The sequence below is a fragment of the Mycteria americana genome, chromosome 9 (assembly GCF_035582795.1).
Source record: "Mycteria americana isolate JAX WOST 10 ecotype Jacksonville Zoo and Gardens chromosome 9, USCA_MyAme_1.0, whole genome shotgun sequence".
Lineage (NCBI taxonomy): Eukaryota > Metazoa > Chordata > Aves > Ciconiiformes > Ciconiidae > Mycteria > Mycteria americana.
In genome coordinates, this window is record NC_134373.1 from 32,885,605 (window position 1) to 32,911,419 (window position 25,815).

Consider the following 25,815-nt stretch of genomic DNA (forward strand, 5'->3'; position numbering starts at 1 on the left):
AATGTCATTGGCGTCTGGAAATGGCTCAGAAACATTTATGGAATTGGAACCTGACAAAGTGTTGGTGGCTGTCAGGTCTCCTGTAGTAATCTGCTTTTTGTGCTTATTTTCTTCCTGACAATTCACAATGAAATCTGTGGGAAGAAGCTGAGAAATTCAGCACTTATCATGAAATTCAGGCTCTCATCAGAAACTAGGTAACTTTGCTGCTTGCCATCTTTTCATAAGGACAGATAGCGTGGTAGGAAAGGAGAGAAGTGTGTAAGATAGTGAAGAATGCCTGTTGCAGGGCATATTCCTCTCTCTGGTGTGCAATAAAGTTTACACAATGTCCATAGGTCACAAAACCTTTCATCGAGACAGGTTGTATTTTGACACTTTAGGACTGCCAAGCGTTTGATGTGCACTAGGAAATAGAGGAGGTGCTGGTATGATCTCTCACCTGCATTGTTTTCTTCCAGATGCATATTCAGTCTCTTCCAATGACAACGGCGGCAAGTCTGATTCAGTGGCCAACTTACAACCTCAGCCATCCCTCAACTCCATCCAGAGCTCTCCTGGCCCCAAGCGCTCGACCAACACCCTGAAGAAATGGTTGACTAGTCCTGTGCGCCGGCTGAACAGCGGGAAGACAGAGGGCAACATCAAGAAACAAAAGAAGGTGCGAGATGGCAGGAAGAGCTTTGACCTCGGCTCACCAAAGACCGGAGATGAAACCACTCCTCAAGGAGACAGTGCAGATGAGGTGTGTGTTGGCGTTTGCTGCAGGAAAGACCATATCTCTGATAGGCTCTTCTGTGGTGTGTGATTCATGCTCGAGTAAACGCAGTTCCCTTAGGGTCTAGAGGGAACAGCGAATTGTGTAAAATTGCATTGATTGAAGCTGTGTTGCAAACAGCATTGTCATCCAAAGAGCAATGGAATATATAGGGAAAAGCATTTCAAAGTCTGCATATATTATTATCCTTGGACTAGATTTTTTTTTTTTTAATAGTCTATTAGAAAGCTGCCAAGGATAGAAATGAAGTTATTCTTGAGCAGCTGTTATCACTTTTTGCTGACGTTCATATCACCTTTATCCTACTGTGGCAGTGTAATTCCTTATTGAAAGAAAACACTCAGAGAAGTAGCCATGTTTCTGTTAAATCTGCTATGTGTTTGTAGCCGCAGTTTCTCTGCAGGCATGTTCTTTGCCAGAATGGCTCTTTCCTGATAAAGTGAATAAGGAATTACAAGCCAAAAATGGAGAAGATACTAACTGAACACAAATAGAGGAACACATTTTAAAAGATGTACATTGAGCTGTTTCCATTTAAATTAAAAAATACTTTTCCATCAGCACACAGACAGCTGTAGCTACCCTAGCTGCTTGGGTGACCTATAAACTGTATTTCTGTAACTCTTAGAATGCACCAGGATTAACCGGCAAAACCTTATGTCTTTATTGCTTCTCTTCCATGATGCTTAGCATTATCTGCAATTCTTTCCACCCAACGCAATACTGAGCCAGTATTAGTATTAACAGACTCAAAGCCTGGTGGTAGGGCTCAGGTATCTAAAAAGATAAAAGAAACCCATCCCTGCTTCTAATTATATTTAACTTTTTTTCAGAAGAGCAAGAAAGGTTGGGGAGAAGATGAACCAGACGAAGAGTCTCACACACCTCTTCCTCCTCCTATGAAGATTTTTGACAATGATCCAACCCAAGATGAGATGGTAAGACCTCGCCGCTACATCAGTTTGCTGTTTAAGTGCATTTCTCACATAGCCATCTCGCAGTGGTTTGACAGTGGTCTTCTAGTATCCAGGGCCTAGACTTGTGGTTATAAGAGACTCCTGTGTGCAAATCATGATATAATACCTTTCACCAACTGGACCTACAAATAGTGCTGGATAAGCAATTTAGCCCTGGCATCCCATTTCATGACAGGTCGGTCGTGCGCTTGTGTTGTGTATGGTCAGAAATTCCACTCAGGCTGATAACGCATGTTCTCCATGGCTGTTTTAAAAGTGCCATTGGTGTCTGCAATAGCAGCAGAAATGGTATTTGGTGGCAGCCTGGGCCTGAGGAGTAGGACAGATGGTGGAGTCTGCTTAAATCCAGAAATACCACCTTTACCAAGAGTTAGATAGCTTGGGCTCTCCACTCAGGCTTTGTGTGTGATTAGGGTCCAGGAACGTTGTCGGTCTGTGCCCCACCATCCACCCTCCGTTCTGAAGTGCTTTAAAACTTGCAGATGGAAAAGCCTACCCAGTGCTATCATTTGGCATTTTTGGAACATATGGCTGATCATCACTGAATGGTCCATCAGCTCCAGTTAGTGCAGAAGCCCACAAGGTATCTAAGTTCCTCTCAGGAGGTCTGCCCATCTTTGTGCACCATGCTGGTGGTGGTAGTTCTCTGCTGTTAGCTAGGGTCCCTTGAATGTTAAGTCAGCATTTGCTGTGGTAGATGGTGCAGTGGCTTGCAGAGTCCTTCAGTTGCTTTCTTGGACTTGGAGTGAGAATCTCTGAATATGGCTATGACAGTGCTTTGCATTCACAGTGCAGGTCCTGTCTGCACGTGTCCTCCCCCACCCTTTCCTGGTGCTGTCGTCTCCCTTGTAGAAATCCATCCTCCTGTTTAGCTGTTTCCTGCTTTCCTGCTGGCATCTGTTTTTAGCACTGCCACTTCTGTATCTCTATCCTCTGATTGTAATTACTGCATGCAAAGAAGCAAGGATAGGGGAGATTAATAAATTGTCAGAAAAAACCCAACCCAGAACATTCTTGGGGAAGGTTCAGGCAGGAGTTTGGAAATACAGAGAGAGAAGGGCACAAATATTTCTGGGACTCAAGGAGCAGAATGATGGAGGAAAGGATGTGGGGGCTTGCTGCTAATCTGTCAGGAGATGTTATGACATTGTGGTGGCAGCAAGACCAGAAGGAAGCAGCTGGAGTCGTGGACTCTTGCCCTTTGAGTACTGCTGGTGCCTCTGGCTGTCTGGTGAGGGGCAGAGGCAAAAGGTCGGTGAAGCAGAGCCATGGTAGATCCATGCCCAGCACAATAGCAGTTGCTCCTGGCTTTTTCCCACAGTGTTTAGCTAAATGTTTTGGGGTTAGTTTGCTTTTTGGGTTTTTTGGGGGGTTTGTTTTGGTGTTTTTTTAAAGAAAAACAAAACTGCTTTAGTCAGGTCACTATTTTTGATTTTTAGCATGCCATGTGATTTCAGTACTTCTTAAATACATTTCTGACAGCACCAATGTTGTGGACCTAAACTGTTTTCCACTCCAGATGTCTAAGCTTTATAGAGTGTTTTGGGATCCTGTTTCTTCACCCGCTCCTAAAAGAGAAGATTAAATAGAGCAAGATGCGCCTGAAACCCTTTTTCTCTCTCCTTTTTTTCCCCTACTCGCTTTTTGTCATCGGGGAGAAAAACTTAACCTCACAAACATGGCTCCTGAATTCCCTGGCACAGGAGCACCACGTTAGCAATGTTTGAGTCATGCTGGAGCCAAAAGTTCTTTGACGGTGTTAATTTGGGCAGAGCTCCCTGCTCATGTCCTGCTACTGCTTACAGGCATGGGCTTAGGTTGGACCAGCAGCAGCGTGGGGCAGTAGCAGTGGTAGGTGGGAGCTGTCTGCACGGTACGGGCGGTGGCACCTTTCCCTGAGCCCATCTGCAAGGCAGCAATAATCGTGCCTTGCTGCTCCTGGAGGCTCTTATAAAGACAAATTGCAAGATATCTTCATATTAAAAATTCATAATTTACTTCCTGGGAAATAGAAATACCATTTTTCGATTTGCCCCACACAAACCAGACTCTCGTCAATCACAGAAGGGTTTTATTTTACCCTGAAAGACTTGTAGGCAGCAAATGTTTCCATGCTCCCTTCAAAATCCTGCAGTTATTTACTTTTCAGAGATATTGAGCAATTTCAGTTAAAAGAACTGAAAGCAATAGCTGTTTAGTGCCTCCAAAAATTGGACTCCTCCTGCTAGTATGTTTGACAGTTATCATCGATGTATTTGTCCAGTATCTCTTCAAAGTCCCTATTTTCACTCTTTTTTTGCCTAGACATGTCTGTCTGCATTGCAGGTGAAACAGGCTGTCTGAGCTTTTACATTTGTATGAGACTCCTGCATTACCAGCCTAATTCTTCAATTACCAGCCTGATTACCTGTAGTTTTTGTAGTTGTTGTAATTAGAACTGTTGATTAGATGTATTATTTGTGAAAGCCAAGATGAGGAGTGGCAGGCTGTTCACACTTCTGCTTTGTCACAAGGCTTCTGGTTGGGATTGGTCTCCTTTGCCTTTTTTTTCTTCTCCTGGGGCTGTGTCACTCAACATGAGCAACCTTCCCAAAGGGCCATTTAAAGAGGTGGCCAGCTGCCTAATTCCTGCCATCCCATTTCCACGTCTCACTCCCCAGCACTATTTAATCTCAGATGCGTGTTCGTTGGCACCTGCACGGTGACTTCGCTGAAATAGGTGCTCTCCAGAAGACCTTTATTACGTAGCTGAGAGATGGATAAGCTTTTTAATAATTTTAATGCAGAATTTATAAAAATTTAGCCATGCTTTAGTCCGTGTCAGCCTGCCAAAAGCAGGTTATCAGCGGGCTTATAGTTTTAGTCAGTGCTCGTATTTCCTTCAGAAGAAATGTATATACAGGTGAGCTAATAAATACCAATTCCCATAGCTATCACATGAGTTTGGGTTTTCAAAGTGAGGTTTCTTAGGACAAAGACCAAGGGGTGAAGAGGCCCATATAGAGCAAAAAACTTAAACCACATCTGAATATTTCACACAGAGGCCAGTCTTTGCAGCGCCATGGGAGATGCATGGGTAGCACATTGATGAGGACTCAGTGTTTCTGGAGATTTGTAACAACCAGCAGCTATTAGCTGTGGCTACCTGAATGTGGAGACATCCAAAGACATGACATGATGTCAGGCACCTAAAATCGAATACCTGTGACCAACAGACAGGCATAGAGAAGTGAGACTGAAAATATTCTAACTAATGTCAATAGGGAAAAGTGGGCATCTCCAACGAGTGTTTCTGCCCTCCTGTGCCAGGTACCTAGGATAGATGAGATACGTAGGGGTGTTTTCTCTCCACTGATTGCAGAGAGGGGAGAGAAAAGATACACATTTTAGATGGCTGAAGTTGCATGAATGGGAGGTGTCATCTGAGTTCATTTGGAGTTGCAGTTGATCTGTGGGGAAGGGAGGGGGAATGATTTGTTCCCCCCTGCCTCCCTCCCCTATTGTCTGTAACTCCATGTGTACCTTGTACTTAACTGCATTTATTAAATATGTATGTATGGGGCAGGGGGTAATTTCTTGCATCTGCAGTAAGAAGATCAATTTTCTGGAGCCTGTGAGACCGTAGCTGTCCTTTCAAGGAGGAACCAACAGACGCTGAGAGTATTGTAGCCTGGTTGCAAATCAACTTCAGTTCTTTGATGCTGTTCCCTGGTTCCCAGCCTTGGAACTGCTGCAGGGGGATGTGCAGCCAGAAGTGGATGGCAATTCTGTGCTTGTCTGATACGGCGACACTCACTCACTTGACCATGCATGTGGTCCTCTAACCTTCCTGCTCCCCTTCCACGTTCATTCTCCTGTCTCAGAAGCTGCTTCACTGACCCCTGGTTTCCTACACCCTTCTCATCCTGCTAACTTGCTTTTCCTTTGCAACCTGGTGTCTTGCAGTCCTCTTCTTTGCTAGCTGCTCGACAGAGCTCCTCCGATGTCCCAACTGCTGCGGACCTTGTCAGTGCAATAGAAAAGTTGGTCAAAAGTAAGCTGGTAAGTTTAGTGTTGTGAAAACTGTGTACACAACAGGCCCCTCTAGGGAAGGGCTTTAAAGTCTACCTCTTGTCTCTGGTTTCCTTGCTTTCCACCTTCATCTGCTATGCTTTTATTAACCCTGTGTGCTCTGCTTCTCAGTAGAGTATCTAATATTTTTGCTCCCCACATGAGACGAAGCCTACAGCTCAAGTTGCCATGTAGACTCTGCGCTGCATAGTCAAAAGGTGTTTTTGGAGCAGGCTTTGCAGAGTATGAGCTACTGTACTGTACTCTTTCTGGGGTCTTGCTGGTATTCTTTCAAATATTTTACACAGTGGAATGTTTTTGTGTTGTTTTAAAGCTTGTTCTGAGGCACAGGAGTTTTACTACCCAACATGCAAATTTGTTTAATATTCTGGCTTCCCTGAAAAGACCCTCTAAAGAGTAGAACTGCTTGAAGTATCACAGCTCTGCTTTAATTTTACAAAGATTCATGTGTTGCTTTTAATCTGCCTTGTCAACTCAACCTGACAGGGAGTGGAATAAGCGATAAAAATGCTCTGGGTTTAATTTGTTCAAAAATTTCAGTATCGTGCGCTCTCCCTGTCTAGTCCCATGTCTGCTGGACAAGGAGTAAATCCTGTTTCATATCTTGGGTTCTCTTAAGTTTGCCCTGAAGCAGTTCAGAATGTTAATAGAAAAGCTAAACCTTTTTCTACTTGTCCCAGGACCTCTAAGATTAGGTAAATGCTTGCTTCGAGCAAGTTTAACTTAATTAACAAGTCAGGATTAAAGCAGGGTTATGATGAGCCTACAAAGGTTCATTTCCTTACGTTTACTGGAAGGATGAAGAGACTAAAATCAAAACAAAAAAACCCCACAGTGATCATTAAATTAGTGTAATTCTGTGCAAGCAGCTTTATCTAGCCAATCATTTCAGAGGGTTTTGGTATTTTCTTGGTTTGAGATGCTGGTACATGAAGATAATCTGTGTTCATAGGGTGCTTGATAAGGAGTAAGTGGTGAAGGAGCTCTTTGTGACATGGGAAACCGAGAAGGACGTTCCCAGAAAATTTACTCAAAATAGTTTATTCCATCGAGGGACTAACAAATTGAAAAGTATTTCATTAATCCAGTTAGATGCATTTTCAGAGGATACTTTATTTTCTCTCCCCTGCACGCAGCTGTTAGGTCAGTTGCAATTACTTTCTAGGGATTTGGGGGAAAACTTTAATTATTGTGGAATGTTACTATGTATCCATCTATTTCTGTTCCATTTTGTGTTTTACTTCACTACGAAGAATCCCCATTCAGTCTTTGGCAGAGAAACACTGACCACGTGCAGCCTAACACTGGTTCTGATTGACATACCAGGATATTTTCAGGTTGTTTTGAAATAATTTGGAAGAGCTTTCTCATCCTGGGGCTACTGGAACATCTTTTTCCACCTTCTGGCAAAAGGACGTCTCTGTTTAAATGCTTTTTGGGGGGGTTCTTATATCAACTTGAAACTAGTTTGGTTGTGTTTCACTAAGTCCTGTGGGAAAGCATTGCTGAATACTCTGCTTGGTTTTAGACTGCAGTGTTGATTGCAGAACTGACCTGAAACAGAAGATAACACTAACGCTGGAGTTCAAGGATAATATTTATTCTATCGTTCTTTGGGGTTTTTTTAGACCCTTGAAGGAGGATCTTACCGAGGAAGCTTAAAAGATGCCACTGGCTGCTTAAATGAAGGAATGACGCCTTCAACTCCCCCACGAAACCTTGAAGAGGAACAAAAAGCCAAAGCAATGAGAGGCAGGATGTAAGTTGTCTGGCTGGTTCTTCTTTCTGAAATATGCACCCAAGAAGACACATAGCTGCACTGAAAGAATACTTTGTAGTCAGTGAATGAGCATGGAACTGGGAGTAAAACTCTGAACTCTGTTCTGCTTGCTTCTGTTTTTTCTTAACCTGTAAAAATACTTTATAAAAGTACTTGCACACCCAGGAAGTTCATCATCACTCTTTAAAAAGTGCAGCTTTTACCCCAGATAGCAAATACCTGTTGCTGTAAAAGCCTCTGAACAGCTAGACAAGTATTACTGAGATGTTTGCCTTGGTAATTACTGCGTTGCCGGAGATGAAATCAGCTCTCAAAGGGAGATATGTGGTTGACCTTGTTAGTTACCTTCAAGGAAAAGAACAGAGAATCCCACTAGGATTTTTTGAATGAGATAATAATTTTTTGCCTGAGTTATTAGCAAACAAGGGGCAGAATTCAGATGCATTTGTGGTGGAAACATGTCACCGAAGAGACAGTTTCATCTGGGAAACCCTCATGTTCATGGTAGTGGGAGAGGAAAGAAATTGTGACAGCTCATGAAAGTTGTTTTTTAAAAATATCTGTACACTCCCATCAATGTAACAGAAATAACACTTGTGCCTTCAAAGCTTATCATGATTAAATGCACGGTTAGGCTGAAGGACACAGAGAATTGGGGAAACAGAATCAAGAATTATATGAAAGAGAGCTCAGGTAGCTGTTTTCTTTAAACTGCCTCTTACACTAACAATGCAATGCAATTATCTAATCAAATCATACATTGATGGGAAAAGTAACGGTCCATACAGGTCTCATTGGAACGCGTGGTAGGGTGAGAGGTGGAAGAAGAGCAGCCCATTTGGGAAAGATGCCAAGCAGGGAAGGAAACCAAGTCGGGGAGGACAAGGAGGTAGTTCAGTGTAGACAAGGAAGCAGGAGCAACGTGTCACAGGTCTGTGAAAGCCGTCATTTGCTCCTGCAGTTTGTTGCAGGAAGCCAAAGGAGCAATACAGGGAGGGACTGGACCAGCTCCCAGCAACAGGCAGGGACATGACACCCCTGGATGTGTCTCTGAATGGGAGAAGTTTTCTACTAGGCAGCTGTCAGCCTTCCCGCAGGGAACATCTCTGCCCACGCCTGTCTCCTAAAAGCTCTTCAATATTGCAAGTTCTTGGGTTTCTCCGGTAGCAATTCGTTAATGAGACAACTGGCAACTAACTGCAGGTTGCAGTTTTAGTGCAGAGACCTTTGCCACTGCAAGCATAGATACAGTAACGCTTCCGAGCGTGTGAGGCTTCTGGCAGGGGACTGGCAGCGTGTTACGCATAATTAGTGGCTGCCTCCGTCCAGATTTCCTAAACGCCAGGATGTTTAGGAGCACCTGCTAGTGGCTTTCAGCACAAGACATCTGTCTCCTCTCCAGCTCCTTTGTGTCTGTGTTCTGTATCTCTGCGGCTTGCTGTGTTTAATTCCATAGCCATATGAGGCAGCTGAGCTCCAAACTTGAGCTGTGACTCCTCATTCCCCACAAACCAGCAGCTAAATCCTTGCACAGGCATGAGCAGTAATTTCCTGTGTCTCTGGCAGCACGTGCGTACCAGCAGTTAGCCTCAGTGTTAGGAAACCCTATTCCATCAGACTTCATTGCTGCATTTCTCTGAGCAATAAGGCAATAGTCTCATCGAGTAGTGTTGTTCAGTATAGATTTAATACAGAGTTACCAAGATACCCAGATATTCAGACTTATTCAGAAGTGAGGAGGCTCTGTCCTTGTTCCAGTTCATGCCATTTTAAATACAGCTGTGTAGTCAATACCTGCTGGTGACCAGGGCAGGCACTTTCCAAGTAACTGCCTGCCCTTGCTCCATGTTATCGGATAAGGAAATGAGTGAACTTGAATTTTTGGCAGCATGCGTTTTAGAAACCTTACATTTGGGAGTACTTCTAAGGTCCTGTGTCAAGTAGGCTTCAGAGAACTAACAGAGAGGGTCAAGGTCGATTTTTCTGCTTGCTGGGAAGAGGGGAGCTGGGGGAACACTGGTGCTCAGTTTAAGGTGAGTAGTGGAGATGCAGACCCTGATTCCTACAAGAGGTGTAAATTTGCAGGCTTAGTCTGTTCACCTGATAGACTTCTGGGCGCTGCACTGATTTTTAATTCAAACCCACCTGCCTGCATATGCAGCAACATTAAGTAGTACAAGTACCTGCTGGTTCATTTTTAGAGCAGGATTTGGCCAGATGTATCCTTGCAGTAACTCAAACCAAAGGAGTCCGGGTGTGGGAGAGGCAGTGGGCAGATGGGAGAGGTTCTCCCCATCTTTTCAGCAGCTCTCTGTGTTCGCGGGGAGCAATGCAGATGGAGGTGGTGCAAGCCGAAAAGTAACTTCCCAGCATGCCTCCCCGCGCGGAGGAGACGTGGCAAGCTTTTTGCAAGGGCACGGTAGGTCAGCCAGTGAGAGGGGACTGTACAACATACGCTTGTTCGGCCACACGCTGCTGCTTTATAAAAGAGCAGCCTTTTGCCCTGCGCGTGTTTACTACCCAGGCACACAACTTGGCAGGGCACTTTGGAGAGCACGAGCATCTGGCATCGCCGCTGCCAGCCCTGCATTCTGCCAAGGGGGCTGGATTTCACTCTCAAATGAACAAGAAGCTGTTTGACCTCTTCCTGCCACGTGTCTTAGGTATCTCCTCCGCTCTGTCTGAGCAAGGAACACGTTGGGAGCGCAGCGGGAGCAGGATTTGTTTTCTCAGTAACCTCTCATAACTGAGTCTCTCCTTGCAACGCCAGTCTGCTTTTTTTTTTTTCCCTCTCTAGATATTTTCAACCAGGTTTTTATCTTAGCACTGTTTGCCCTCAGCCCTATCATTTCAAGTGGGTCAGTCTGCTGCTTGATGTGAACGGAGTGATATTAGACATGAAAGCACTCCTCTATCTTGTTAGCCTTGTTACTGCCATAGCAAACTTGAGCACAGATGGAGTTTATTTGTCATGTGCCAAATCTATGTATTGGCGTAACTGAGAGGCAAACTGTCTGCAACAAGCTGTAACTTTTTGAAATTGTCCTCGAAAGAACATTATGTGATTAGTCAGTTTGACTTGCAAAGGAGGGGCTTTTTTTAGCTTGCTGTTGTTTGCATGCACCAGGCCTTCATTAGATGACTCTCCTACCCAGGATTATTAGCTCTGAAATCAAGTGTAAAGCATTTGACACCCACACATAGATTACCTAGTCTGAAAGATTAAGCTCTTGGTTATGACAGGAGAGGGGATTTGTTTTCCAAGTGTTTGAAACTTCCACATTAAAACTTAATTGATGAACCTTGGGCAAAGCCAGAGGGACTGGGGCAAGAAATCCTCTCCTGCTTGCCGCAAAATGGGTCAGGACATGTCTCCATCGCTATCAGGAGGGCTGCACGGGGGCTGGAGGAGGGCAGAGCAGGGAGGGGTAGTTCAAAGCACAGGCAGCTGGTTGTGCTGCTGCTCTTGCACCATCCTGGGATGTGGGGGGAAGAGGGGTAGGAGGAAAGGGTGGTTAAGAGAATTGAAACTACCCTGACCTGAAATGTGACATTTTTGTCATTTACATTCCACTGAGCTGTGAGTGAGTGAAGAGTGAGTCGTGTTACGTGACCTGGAATCGTGGTGGGGTAATATGTGGTAAGAGGAACAAACAGTAACGTCAAGGAATATGGTCAAATATGTGTGCGTTCTGTTTTAATTTAGGTTTGTCTTAAATGAGCTGGTACAGACTGAAAAAGACTACGTCAAAGACTTGGGAACTGTTGTGGAGGTGAGCTGAAGCAAACCCTGCTATGCAAAATGTTTTCCCACTAAAAAGCACCATGCTGAAAAGTGACAACAACAAAAAATACATCATGAGAAACAAACTGCTTTATTTTGCACTCTGCTTCCATGGTCCCCTTCTCATGTTGACAGAAACAAGAAGAAATGCCTTTGGAAACTATTTTTGTTTCCATCTAACAAATGCTGTATTTTAGGTTTCAACTCCAGTGTGCAAAGGTTTTTCTTGGCTACCCTGCTTGTGACAAACCCTTTCTGCTCTAATGCAGCCTTGAGGGCAGTGGTGGAGGATAACTTATGCTCCTGCCACCTATTTTGTGCGTTTCTTGCTGTCATATTGAGTAATGGTAACACATACTTTACTTGCGTTTGCACCTGGACTAAGTCCTGTGTCTGAGTACCTTTCCAGAAGCTGGGTTTGGATCTGCGCTGAGGGGTGTGTGTGGCTCATGGATTATTGTTTTGCAAAAAGAGATAAAATAGAGGGCTGCTTTTTTTTATTTGCCCCTTTTTTCAAAACCAGTTACAGTTTTTTAAGCTTCAACTTGTAAAGACCTGGCTGATCCCTGGGGATCACCTGTCAGAGTTAACTCACGTGCAGGGTCCAGTTTTTTTCCCAGCAAGGACTCAGAACTGAAGGCACATGATGGAAGTGGGCTTTCGGCAATGCTTTTGGCATTCACTAGTCCAAGAAGAATTATCAGCCCATCTAACACTGATCTTCAACAGCTTCCAAACTTTTGTGTTGTCTTCTGTTTACATCATGCACCACTGGCAAACCTGACAGGGCTGCAGGGCTCCAAAGGCTTATAAAGAAACTCTCAGGAGGTGTGAGAAATCCTATTCATGTGACTCTTCAAACTTCCTGCTTGGCTTTGTGCTCCCACAAAATACTCAGGGTGATGAATGGAAGAACTCTGTACAGAGTCTGGCTTCTTCCTCTTACCAGAGAAGCCAAGAGCTTGATAAACTACTTTTGCTTAACTTTTATCTTCTAATTGTACTTGTCACTTCAATGACATCTAATAACAGTTTGTATAAGTATTGTAGATATTCGGAATAAACCCTTTAAAGTTTTCTTTTAAGCAAACTGCAATTTAAAGTATCTAGATGGTTTCTGGTTTTAAATTGTACAAAAGGTATGTTAAGTGTTTTCAATGTAACAAATCCTGACGTTAAACTTCTGCTTCTTTGAAAAAAAAAAAAAAAAAAGAGTGTAATTATGCTCCCCCTTCAAATGAACACTTTGCTAATCTCTGATCATTAATCCTAAAGGGCTTCATGAAGAGGATAGAAGAAAAAGGAGTTTCTGAAGATATGAAAGGGAAAGACAAGATTGTATTTGGCAATATTCACCAGATCTATGACTGGCACAAAGAGTAAGTTTTTGGTTTAGTTCCTTTTTAAGCACCTTTCTAACTGCTCGTCCATAAAGGATTGGGGTATATGTGTCTCTATGTCTAAGCTGCTTTTAATTGAACATCAGCAGGTCATTCAGGGCTGAACTTCCAAAGGACACTGCCTCACTTTAAATGGTCTCTGTTGGTTTGTAAGTGCTGCTTAATAACCTCACAAATCATGCCTACCTTGAATCCTGAGAACATGTTCTAATTCATGTGCTTTTAGCCACAGTTTCATGATACACTAGATCCTGATACAGGGCTTTGTCTATCCAGCCAGAAACGGCACAACTGCATGATGCAAAGCATCAGTCTTACATAAAATAATTTTTCCCAGTGAAAAAGAACTTTGGTGGGCTATAGCTTTGCACTGCCTGGCTTCATGGGAGGGTGTTTGTCATGCTGTCTCTGATCGCAGATACAGCCTTATGCTGGCTCAAACACCATGCCAGGAGTGCTGGTCAGAGTGAGAGAAATGTTGCACACAAGAGAGTCTGCTCTGTGTCAGTGCTGTGCTGCCAACAGCTCTGCCACTCCTTGTTGGGGAGCCACAACGAGAGGCTCAATGGGAGATATCACTGTGGTCCATCCACAGCTCCTGACCTACTGCACATAAGCAGTCCCATCATGACTCCCAGAGAGTTGCTGCTTGTGGGGTACTTGCTGGATCCTCAGAAAAGTTACTGAGGCTGCCATAATTGTGTTTCTTGTGTCACAGCTGTAGGCTCAATTCATCCCACTGATGAGCAGTAGCAATGCTGGAAAGTCATGGTTTCTTTCCTGTGTCTTGTGGTTCTCAGCAACATGAACATCTTCACATGCAGCTGGTAGGATCACGAAGGCTGACCATACCAGTAGTATTTGGCTAGTAGGGTGATAAAATGCAAATACCTTCAAGATCCTTCTCACATGAAAGCCCTGACATGCTTGTTGACATGGCCTAGTTGATGCTTTTGACTCTGAGTTAAGAACTCTGTTCCTTGAAAATCTTACTCATCACAAGTAGATTTTGAAAAGCTGCTGGAAATATGAGACTTATTGCAAACCCTGGGCAATTTCTGCTGTAACTTTATGAACAGCAATGTCTTGCTTATGGACAATATGGTCATCATGTCAACTCTGCCCCTCAGAAATACTCTACAGCTCCAGCTAACTAGAATTTGAGTGTGCATGTGCAGACTTGAGCAATGGACACCGAGCTGGATCTTCCTTCAGCTCTGGACATTTCCCTCAGTCAGGAAACACAGTGTCCTTCCCATCATGTGTCCCACAGGTGCTTATCTCATGGCCTGGGCCTGTCCTTATGTTCTGACAGATGCCCTTGTGAGCACAAAAAAAAATGTCGGAAAAAGCTTCACCATATATTAAGCTGATACCAGGAACGGAGTGTTTTTACCAGTGCCATTCATTGTTTAAGTGTGATGATAGGAGTTTTCTGTAACACGTAGGGAGGGATTCCCTATTTTTAGTTCTGTATATCTGGGTCAAGAAGTCTATTTAAATGCAGATTAATTTAACATTTATAGAGGATTGAGTTATGGAAGTAGCCATATCTGATGGTAGTGATAGTGATTTTTAGTTGGGACAGCTGTCCAATGTGCATCTTTTTTTGAGGTTCTGGGATTTCTTGGGACCCAACCATTGCGGGCATGGCCTCTCACCAAATCTGGCTACTGTAGCAAATCCATGGAGGCAGTTGAGACAGAAATCCTGCAGTGAAAAAGAGGAAGATCATGGAAAGGGAGATTGTCAGGATTTGCCTACCAGTTAGAAAAACCTACCAGATTTCTAAAGTTTGGTTTAGCTGCTTTTACCTCACTTTTAGACATCCCAGTATATTTTTGGTAAGGGCGTTCAAGCTAGAATGAATGACCTCCCCATGGCTGCAGGTCAAGATAGAGACCGTGTTTATGAATTACTATTACTATTATGAATTACAGTATATTACTAACAGTAATATACTGAGAAAGAGTGAAAAACAGAACATACCAAAACTCCACCAGCAAAAATGTGTTGATTTGTTTATTCAGGTGGAAACTTCTGCATCTCTTTCACATTGACCAGTACTCCAACTCTGCTCGTGCAACTGAGAACTCCTGGTAAAGCTTCAGTTGAGTTTTCAGAAGTGTTTTGGTATATGGAAAAGTTTTACTTTGGGAGTTCTCAGTGAAGGAAAGCAACTCTTGCAATTAGTAACCGGCACTTTTTAAAAATTGAAACCACTATAATAGTAAAGAAGAGCAGATAGTTTGCAAGACAAGACCTCCATATTTCACAGCTCTCATCTAATGTTTTAGAAACGCCACCATTAAGGGCTGAAGCCAAGCTTACCTTTTCATTTATTATTGAATACTATAGCTAAAATTGCACTGATATATCTGAAGGACAACTAGTTTGCTGCTGGGATGACCTAAAGAAGTATTCTGAAATGTTGATATCCTTTCTTTCAGCTTTTTCCTGGCTGAACTGGAAAAATGTCTTCAAGAACCTGACCGTTTAGCACAGCTTTTTATTAAGCATGTAAGTTTTATTTTGTTACCTCTCTCTAGTATAATTGGCATTTAGGGTGTGATGACTCCTTTCCGAAAAATCTGCTTGTGTCAACTTGATACTTTTACATGCCTAAACTTAATTTAAACATAAAGTAGCCCTATAGTTATGCATCTTCAGTGAGCAGCTGGATTGAACTAAAGCATTAATCATTGCCTTCTTGCAGACTTCTTATTTTAGGGGCAAAATTGATGTGGCTAAGGACATCTGCCAAAATATAATTATGGCAGATACTTGCCAACTGCTATGATTGACATGTTCGTGTGACATTAGCCAGAGCACAACTTTATAGCAAATTTCAGACCTACCGGTGTGGGGACAACACCTCTAACTGGCTACCCCCATGGAAACCTCCCCTTGCCTAAGGTGCAGAAGTGGAGAACAAAACCAGTTGTCAATTTACTTTCTTACTTTTGCAAACTAAATCTTTGATTAAACAAAAAATAAGGGAGACCGAGGAGAACATCTTAGCAACTTTCTGCCAGCTTTTAATAGCAGAACAGAACAGTAGCCAATATCTCACCAGGCTGCTGTGCACCTTGCTTTCACAGGAGCGGCGATTACACATGTATGTGGTATATTGCCAAAACAAGCCACGATCTGAATATATAGTAGCTGAGTATGAGGCATACTTTGAGGTAAGCATGGCTTATTGTACATTACTGCTACTTACAGCTGCGAGTCCTAGTCAAGTAGACTATTCTGTAACCTGAGGGGTTTGTCTAAAACAAACTCTAGAAGATTTTGATACTGCACGTGCTGCTAAAGTCTCTGCTATGGGAAAAAAAATGTTATTATTTAGTTTATTTCAACTTCTCATATTGTTAACTTCTAATAAATATTTAATCCAGTACTAACTGTCTGTGGCCCTCAGAGTGCCACAACTGCATTGATTTCTGTCCAAAATAAAATAAGACTTTTTAATCTGTAGTCTACAAACAGGGGAGGAGGTAAAAGTCGTTGGAGCTGGGTGGTGCCTCTTATATAAATTCCCAATAATTTGGTCTGTTTCAGGAAATCTTTGGGACTAGACACATTTAGATATTAATGTGAAAGAAGCTTCTTTAAGAAGGGAAAGATGTTTCACTTCACTCAAGGGCACGAGGCATGCGCTGCAGGACTTGTTTGTGAGCTAATCCCTGCTGCAGTGGAAGGAGCGGTCTCCAGACCTTGCAGCCCTGCTCAGTCAGCTCAAAGGGGGAAGGGATCCTCTGCTTTCCAACGCCTTCCAGCTCGGTCATGACTTTTACCCAGTCCTTGCCTAAATAGGATATGCCAGAGTTTTAAATCCTCTAAAATTCCCTCTTGCAAACAAAAGATTAAGAACAGACTAACTTTGTGGAAATAAGTCTCTGCGGAGACATTTTATCATGTTCTCTGTCTTACTCTGTGATTGTTTGCAATTGTTTTTAATCCTCAATTTTTAGGAGGTTCAACAGGAAATAAGCCAGCGGCTAACCATCAGTGACTTTCTGATCAAACCCATTCAAAGAATAACTAAATATCAGCTTCTTCTCAAGGTGAGTAGAAAGATGCAGTTTGGACTAAACTATAGTCTGCATCTTGCATTAGATGCTGTTATTTTAAATCAGCCTTAGTTTTAACTGAGGAATAACTTCATCAAATTAAGAGGAAAGAGGAGTCTGCTTCTACATGGGCATACAATGACAGAGTCCCATGGAAAATGTCCAGAGAGCAGGAGGGCCACATCTGTGGGAGTTGTTTGCAGTTGATGATAATAAAATTTTTTTTTTTCATTTACTATTTTTTATAGAAGAGTAAACTTCAAATAGGAATTTTCTTCCTCTGAAGTTTCAGAACAAACTTTCATTCAATTTTCTAAAATTGCAATAGAGATGCACGGGAGTGTTACTAAAGCCTGTCTTTTGTCCTGAATGGTATGATTCTAATAAACGCATTGTAACTGTAGCCTCCGTTTCTGAATATCGCTCTTCAAATTCGCTTGAGAAACTTATTTCCAGAATATTCTGATGTGTGAAAATTTGGGGAGCCCACCGCAATTTTTTTTCCTAAGGAGTCTGACCACTCTGGCTTCTGCTGACTGTATCCACAATGCCAATTACTCAGCATTTCTGAAAATTCATCCCTAGGGGTCTCAAGCTAATGTCTAAAATTAGGTGTGTCTGAACCATACCCTGTAATCTCCAGGAGTACCAGGGTTCTGAGCTGATTTCTTCTCTTTTTTGAACTAGTCTCAAGCAGGCTGCCATCAGCCCACAGTTTTGTAATTGCACACTAGCAAAGAGAGCGGCATGTTCCCTGAAATGCCAAAAGGAAAAGAAAAATCTTCCAAGCGTGTGTGGTCTTGTGGCTTAAGACAGGGACCAAGTCAGCATTCCCAAGGGCTAATCCCAGCTTTGTTGTTTTTCTGTGATGTTTTCAGCAACCATCCACACCCCTTTTCCATATCTATAAAGTGGTTATAATGTTCAGCAACCTCTGAAGATGAATTTATTAATATTAGCGAGTTCCTTCTCAGAAAAGCACATGCTGAATATGCTTTTTCAAACTGGCGTCTTTTGTTTTCTCTTTCTGAAGTGCCTTAATGCAAACCTTTCTGCTTTCCCCAGGACTTCCTGAGGTACAGTGAAAAAGCTGGTTTGGAGTGCTCTGATATAGAGGTACGTTTCCACGTCCTGGAGAATAGTGCTGCGTTATCTAATGCCGCTTTATATGGAGGAATGAATACATACCCCAGGATTCCTTTGACAATGGTTGAAGATCCCACTGGTATTCTAAATGTGGTATTTCTCTCTAGCTTAAGTCAGAAGTAAAAGAAGAAGGTGCAGTCCTGCATTGTAGGTGCACCATCCTCTTTTAGACATTACCATACATCTTCAGTGCATGAGGGCCTCACCATGAATAACTGCTAGCAGTGATCATGCTATTGAAGTTCATTCTTTGACACTTTATTTTTAGGAACCCTCTGATTCTCTTGTAACAATACAACATCCTTTTCCTTCAACAGAAAGCAGTTGAATTAATGTGCCTTGTACCGAAACGTTGCAATGATATGATGAACCTGGGTCGCCTCCAAGGCTTTGAGGTATGCATTTGCGTTCTGCTTATAATAACAACCAGGCAAGGAAAGGTGTTTTATCTTTCTGTGACTGCCTCTACAGTCTGCCCTACTCCAGGCTGTTTATCTAGTGCTTGTTCTTCTCCAGCACTGAGCTGCACGCTTTGGTGAGGTTTTGAAGGTGGGGTTGATATACTTGTCATTCTAAACTTGTGACAATCTATCTATTGTCTTTTCAAAATGTGAGGTCTGTAAAAGCTTCTGCAAGCTTGAATTAGACTTCTTATATCTATTGCCAGAGCAAAATAAGTGGTGAACCAGACTGCTCTGCCTATTAGTAAGGTCACCTAGCATTAACGTGTTAACAGCTCCCTTGGAGTTTGGCAACATCCAGGAGGGGACTTGTGAGTTATAATCCCACAGGTTACAGCTTGTGGTTTGTAACTAAGCCAATGTAGACTTTGGCAGTTCTGGCGAGATGTCTTATCTCCAAACTGAGGTCAAGTTTGTCTGACCATCTTATGCATCGTAACATTCCTGCAAACAGGTAGGTCCTGGTTTTTTGCACCTTCAGAGGTGTTGTGTCATTGACTACTGGCTTAGGGGGTGATGGAGAGCTCATGACTGGAGGGAATCCAATGCTCTACAGTAACAAACTGCATAATGGGAACAGTGTTTGAAATGAAGTATACAAAACGGTCTACTTGAGACCTCTTGCTTTTGGTGTTATATGCACAATCAGTGGCAATAAAAACAAAGAAAACCTGTTATTTTCCTTAAACTGAGCTCTTGATTTACAAGATTGCTGCTTTGATAACTTAGAGGGGATATGCCTCACATGAATTCAGTGCTGCTTGGAAAACTTGGACTGCACGAAACATAGCAGATTGTCTTGTGGGATCATGGCGGGTCGGGGTTTGTAACGTTGGTGCCTTGTCTGCTTCTCAGGGCAAGCTGACAGCTCAAGGCAAGCTGCTGCAGCAGGACACCTTCTATGTGACGGAGCAGGATTCTGGAGTTCAATCTCGACCGAAGGAGCGTAGGGTGTTTCTCTTTGAGCAAATAGTTATCTTCAGCGAACTCCTTAGGAAAGGATCTTTAACACCAGGCTACATGTTCAAGAAAAGCATAAAGGTGAGAAATACAGAGGGAGAGGCATATTCTGTTTGATGGTCACGTAAGGAAATCTTACCAATTTTCTATACTGTGGGACTGGTCCATCCTGTCATAGGTGGACAAGAATTTGCAGAAAACATTTGCATTTACCTTTCAGTGGATCAGAAGCCTTTTAAGACTGTCTGTAAATAAACCACTGGGTGTCCAAATTTACTGGGTGATTTTTACAGGGAGCACAACCAGGGCAGGTCCTCTGTCACTCATAGCTCTGAGTTAGCAAATATTGCTAGAAAGCCTGCAGTAGTCAAAGGAAGTATACAATATTGCTTTTAAGCATGATCATAAAAGGTGGGGGAAGGTGTAGTATCCAAGTCATCTTAGGCCAAACTGTAAGTCGATACTAAGCCTCTGTGTGACATTACTGGAAATGCTCTCCCTAATCAGGGGAGGGCTCTCAGTACAAATGTGAATGTTGCAAGAAGACAGAACGACTTCAAAGACAAAACCACACATAGTTCTACAAATGCAGCTATGAGGAATTATAAAACCAGCTAAACTGTAAAGAAAGTTTTAAGAAATTAATTTTGGTTTTAAATAATCTTTTCAAATTATGGGGCTGGGACTAAAAGTAAAAACTGAAAGTAACCAGGGAAAATACTCATTTGTTTATTTGTTTGTTTAAGGGGTTTTATGCTTGTTTAACAAATGCAAAGTTAACGTCTGAAATGGTAAGTGAAGGTGAATGAATGCTACACCTCTCCTGGTAGAACAGCCTTTGCTGTGCCTGCAGAAAGAGCAAAGTTGCTGGTTCGTTTGAATGTCTTGATCATTCAAAGCTGAGAAACCAGTCTGGGATTGATTTCCTTTTCAAAGATACAGGTTAAAAAGAGATGTGGGAGAATGCATTGTGTTTGCTCTAAATTTTAAATGGTACGTTAATTAATATGAAATAGGATATAACAATATCAGGTGAAATAATGCATATTAACCATGTATAACTAAACAAATCTGTGATAAACAGCATATTTACTGAAATGAGGGCATCTTCCTGGCTGACAGAAACTGCAGCATTTACTGAAAAGCCTATATCCATTTGCAAGTCAGTGTATTTCATAGTTTCCAACCAAATAGTAAGATAAAAAGGAAAAAACTGAAGTGTACAAATAAACAATCATCTTGATTTAGAGGATCAGCTTTGATTTTATCTTATTGCTGATTTAAATAATTATTAAAGTTGGAGATGGAAATGACATGAATAATTTTTACTTCAGTTTATTGTATGTATAACAATGAGGCTTTTATCTGCAGGAAACAATTCCTGAATTGTATATTGTAGATAAAGAGAGAAAAATAAATCTCTCCTAATGTCAATAAAATTAGCTTGCCTCGAGGGTATGAGTTGCTTTTCTAGTTAAACAGCCTGTGAAAGTAATGCTCTTCCCACTGCCTGAGTTTAAAATTTTTGTGTGATAATTTTCCAGTCCTTCTTTTCTTCCACTTGGCAAACAGCTCCTTCTCCTGTTGAGTGCCTACAGCAAGTGTGGGATCCCCCGTGGCTCCATGTGCGTCTCCCCCACCGCAGCGTGGAGTCTGCGTGCCGGCAGCTCTCACATCCTGCCTCCCAGCCCCTGCTTCAGCTTCTGGCTGCTTTGGCATTTCTGTCGTGCTTTCCCAGAGATAAGCTGTGACCCTCAGTGGAGCAGGACCATTCTCTATAGCAGGACCATTCCCCACCTCTCTGCGCCTCGGGTATCCTCACCTTGCAGTGGAGCCTCAACCTGAGCTGGGTGATTCCCTGGAGAGAGGCACTTTGTGCAAAGGTGTCACATAAACAGGCTGTCTCATCACTTGTCTTTCGTAACCCTGCCCTAAAAGTGGGCATCCAGAAATTGTATCTGGTCTGAGTTCGTGAGCCAGAGTTTGAGGAGGCTTTACACTGTTAGCTGGGACCAAATTTCTTTGATCTTGGTTCAAATGCTGACAAGATCCTGCTGGGCAGGTTGAAGCCATCTTCACAGCAGTTATCAGGACAGACTAGCCATCTTTGGCTAGCTTTGATGCAGTCATGGTCTGCAGTCATGGTTGTCCAGTTCTCTGGGAGACACTCCCTGAGAGATATAGGCTGTTTCCCTGCTGGTCCCATCCTCCCACACAGCAGAAGGACCTAGCCAGCACTGGAGGTCCCAGTTCTTTCCTCTGTGTCACAGCCACTGCTGAGCACTGAGGTCTCTCCGTTAGAGTAAGAAGTGCACATGACTTCAAATGCAGCCGTTCTGGTCTGTCAGGGAGATGAGGCTCCCAAATATTGTTCTTCAAGGTCTGTCACACTCAAACTGTGATAGAAGCTTCATCATGATGTTCTACATTAGTGAAGAACCCTTCTTTCTTTATGCAGTGAGGTAGTTAGCGTTCAGAAATTGCACATCCCTTCTTGGATACTTCTCAGTTGGACACCTTTCAGACTCTCAAAATACCTAAGTGGGTAGCCTTGACAAATGCATCTCCCTGAGACACAAACAGGAGGTTAGGGACTCTGACCTACAAGTCTTTTTCCTGGAGTTATACCAGGATAAACTTGCTTGCTTTGGCTATCAACCAGATGAGCAAGAGGAAGAGCACTGTCCAGGCTCACTGTCTGTCCCTTTCCTTGTCCCCATGTCAGAGGAGTTCCTGCCTGTCCCTCTAACTTCACAGGGAGCCCCAGAAGAGAAGGAAGAGACTCCTTCCATCTTGCAGTTTGAATGCTGGACAGTATTCAGATGTGGACTGGATCTCTCCATACCTTGATAGATATTCAGAGCAACTGGAGATAGACTTCTTCTAGAGGGACATTATTGCCTGAGTCTTCGGAGCTGTCTACTTTTGACATGAAGACTCACTCTCTCTCTTTCTTTGAAAGGCTATGTCAACCTATTCTTGTTCACTATCATAGATATAAGTAGCTCAGGAAAAGTTAAAGTTATGGGTACACTTAAACAGAAGCCTCACAAGGGCAGGACAGCAGCTGAAATTGCCATCCATGAGATTTCCAGAAAGAGTATCTGTGACTACAGTCAAGTGAAGTGATTGCATACAGATGACAGTGTAATCTGCTAGAAATAAGATCTGTTAGAGCATCAGGGGAGAATTACTCTCTTTGGTTTTTTCAGTGTATCCCTGTGCTTGGTCCATTCCATTTTTAAAATACTGTAATGACTGAGACTTTCTTTCCCGTGGAGGATAAGAAATGTAAACTTAAATTGGAGGAATTATAGACTTTATTAACATTTTAATAGCAACATTTTAACTCTATTTATGGGTTACAGTAAATTTTTAGCACATTAGTCAGGTCTATGTTACCTTAAAATAGAAGTTGTAATTCAAGACAAGGCAGGCGGATGTCTGGTACATCTGTCAGAGCTTTATTACACATCATATTGAAGCTTAAGATTTATCTGCCTAAATCTAGATGAGGCAAATTCTTCTGATTATGATGACAGTCTGTTATTTGACTCAATTATTTTCAGGAACTTTTCACAACAATTTCATTCTGATTCTTGACTAACGTTAACTCATGCTCTATGTAACGCATGCTTACCTTGACTTGTTTCAGATGAACTACCTTATTATTGAAGAAAACGTGGACAATGATCCCTGCAAGTTTGCTCTAATGAGCCGGGAAACATCAGAGAGAGTCATTTTACAGGCAGCTAATCCAGAAATTCAGCAAGCTTGGGTACAGGACATCAACCAGGTCCTGGACACACAAAGAGATTTCCTAAATGGTATGTACATGGTCTTTGCTCTGTTTCCCAAACTGTGACACTAAATGGGATTTAGAATCTTTGTGTCTTTGTTTCCCCTATGAGAAAAACATTCAGCAACTTCTTTTCATAAGTAAAATCCCAAAGAGAAAACTAGAGGCCAGTCTGCCTGTCATTAAGCACTGGGTCAAGTGGTATCCACAGAGCACATGGGAAAGAGTCCTCATAATTTACAGCTGGTCTTTGAAAAGAGACCACCTCAGTGCCGCTGTACAGAGCTCTCTGTCCTGCATGCCAGGTCTGCCTGGTGGGAAGGTGAAGGATGGGAGAAGGGCTGGGCAAGCCTGATCTGAACTGCTGTGTGGCCCTGCAGCCCACCCTGAGAAGCTGCTGGAGCCCCATCTTGCATTAAAGACCACAGGTCATTCTGGCCTGGCTCCGTTAGCAGCATCTCATGGACTGGTTTTGGCAGCCTAGATCCTTTAAAAATGCTGTGGTTTACAGGGATGTATCACCAGGTGCTTTCCATTCCACTGGGAGACTTTAATCCCTTCCCAAGACCATGTTGAAGCCACGCTGCCATTGTATCTGCATGGTATCTGCCACTTAGAGCAAGGCATATCCCCAGGAACCTCCTATTCAATGTCACCATGTGCTACAAGCTGAGAACATGAGGTGGGGCAAAGGCTGCCTGGCCATCCACCCCCTTACAGGTCCAAACTCTGCAGGGCAGCAGCTGCTTTCAACAAAAAACAAAAGAGAGGGCAAGGAAACATCTGGGCTTGTTTCTCCTAGGAACCGTGGGAGCTGCGCATGAACAGGGGCCTTTCCAAAACGTTAGCTTTGCTTTAGGAATAGATTTGGGGTGGTTTGAAAGAACATTTCAAATTAAGGCTGTGTTTGGGGGGGGGAGGGACGACACCAACCAAAAACCAGACATGATCAAGAAAAGTGTGGATTTTGAAAACAGAGAGGAATCAAATTCAGTTAACAATTTAACTTGTTCTTGCTCATGATTGGGCGAGGGAAAGAGGGGGAACCAGGACTAGAGGAAAAATTTAAAAATAGTATCTCTTTGCTTGTAAGCAACAAAGTGGGAATCATTACTCTGGAAGCTTCCAAAATTGTTTTGTAGTATTCATTTCAAAACAGCTTTTTTTTTTTTTTTATTAGAAAAGAGTTCTATATTTGAAAACTTAATGCACGTTCAATAAGGAATCTTATTTGCTTGAATCAAAATGTTTTGGCTTGGCACAATCTTAGCTTTTTTGATTTCAGGTTTTGGTGTTCTGTTTTGTGGATTTTTTGTTGCAAAATCTGAAGAGGCATTTTCAGTTCACATCAAAACAGAGGTTCCCTTTTCTTCAACGTCAAGGTTTTGTAGTCCTTTTAAAATTTTAATTTAGCTTAGTTTTACTTTTCAAAAGTTAACTGGGAAAGGGTTACAGGCAAAAGCTGTTTGTGACAGTTCAAAAACTATGGCTGAGCTGAGAAGGGAAATTGTTTCACCCGTGATTCCAAAACTTGATACTGGATTTTCATGACTTGGAATTGAAAGGGCCTCACACAACCACTGTAAAATGATTCCTTAAAGAGATTGGTGAGATGAGCAGTCTGAGTTCTCCGGTTTGACCAGTTGGTACCAAAACTTGCCGGTTTTGTGTTGGTGCAGTTGGCTTTGAATGAGGGCTTATTGGAATAAAAATAAGTTCCAGTAATAGTTAGCTACAGAAATTTTTTTAAACCTTGTGAGAACTCCACAGACAGTACTGCAGGGATTTTCTGTCCCTTCCACATCTTTCTTACTGTTTTATTTTTGATATATTCCCTCCTATCCTCCCAGGACTTACTGCCCTGTGAGCCCCTTTTTCTACTGAAGCATCTTCATAGCCCCTATTTAGCCTGTCTTCTCTGAGGCCAGCAAGGAATTTGGTGGGTTAGGAACATAATCATCCATATCTCTAAAGCTAGAAGTAAAAATAGATTTATATTAAACCACAGGCTTAAGGATTTACTATAAACCTATAAATAAGATCGAAGAAAATGGTATTGTATCCAGTAGAGCCTGTCCAGTCCAGAACAATTTAAGTGGCTTTTAGGATGTAATCTTATTGAGGCTGAGTAATCTTTAAATACGTTCTTTAGCTTTGCATTTCATTAAAGCGGATGTTTTCTGTCTTTAAAATCATATTAAATCCACACTGAGCCAATGCTGCATAAACTTAATAACAAAATATTCCCTGTGAGTTCTTGCCCAAGCTGTCTCTGATTTTCGCTCTTCAACAGAGAAGCCCTAAAGAGTACAGGGCTATGTACAAAGCATAGTATTTGCAGCCACAGTTCATAAATGTAAAACTTGGTGCAATTACACTGTAATATTCAAGCTTTTCATATTTTTCCTTTGAAAAGCAAAAGCTGCTAAGCTTGAGAAACGGACTGTGCACCAAATGATTGGCTATAGTGACTGTTCTTTCATTTTGCTTTAAGAAGCAAGCTGTAAAGAAAATATGTCACTGATGGAATATTTCATAAGGAAAATGCCATTGATCTGTACCTGTTTTCTAATCATGTTTTGT

General features: G+C 42.4%; 1 protein-coding gene across 6 annotated transcripts in view; it reads left to right on the forward strand.

The window, feature by feature from the left end:
- KALRN (kalirin RhoGEF kinase) overlaps positions 1–25,815 on the forward strand; it is a 534,707-nt gene that overhangs the window by 472,527 nt on the left and 36,365 nt on the right. For all 6 annotated transcript variants that reach the window (XR_012777086.1, XR_012777087.1, XM_075511728.1 and 3 more), the window contains 12 exons: positions 462–745; positions 1,612–1,716; positions 7,455–7,585; positions 11,313–11,379; positions 12,666–12,769; positions 15,241–15,310; positions 15,892–15,978; positions 16,768–16,860; positions 17,932–17,982; positions 18,330–18,407; positions 19,329–19,514; positions 23,089–23,260. Coding sequence is in view for 4 of the 6 variants with exons in the window: in XM_075511728.1 (XP_075367843.1) it covers positions 462–745; positions 1,612–1,716; positions 7,455–7,585; positions 11,313–11,379; positions 12,666–12,769; positions 15,241–15,310; positions 15,892–15,978; positions 16,768–16,860; positions 17,932–17,982; positions 18,330–18,407; positions 19,329–19,514; positions 23,089–23,260 (1,428 nt within the window). In the remaining 2 variants the exon portion in view is untranslated. The remainder of the gene's footprint in view (positions 1–461; positions 746–1,611; positions 1,717–7,454; positions 7,586–11,312; positions 11,380–12,665; positions 12,770–15,240; positions 15,311–15,891; positions 15,979–16,767; positions 16,861–17,931; positions 17,983–18,329; positions 18,408–19,328; positions 19,515–23,088; positions 23,261–25,815) is intronic.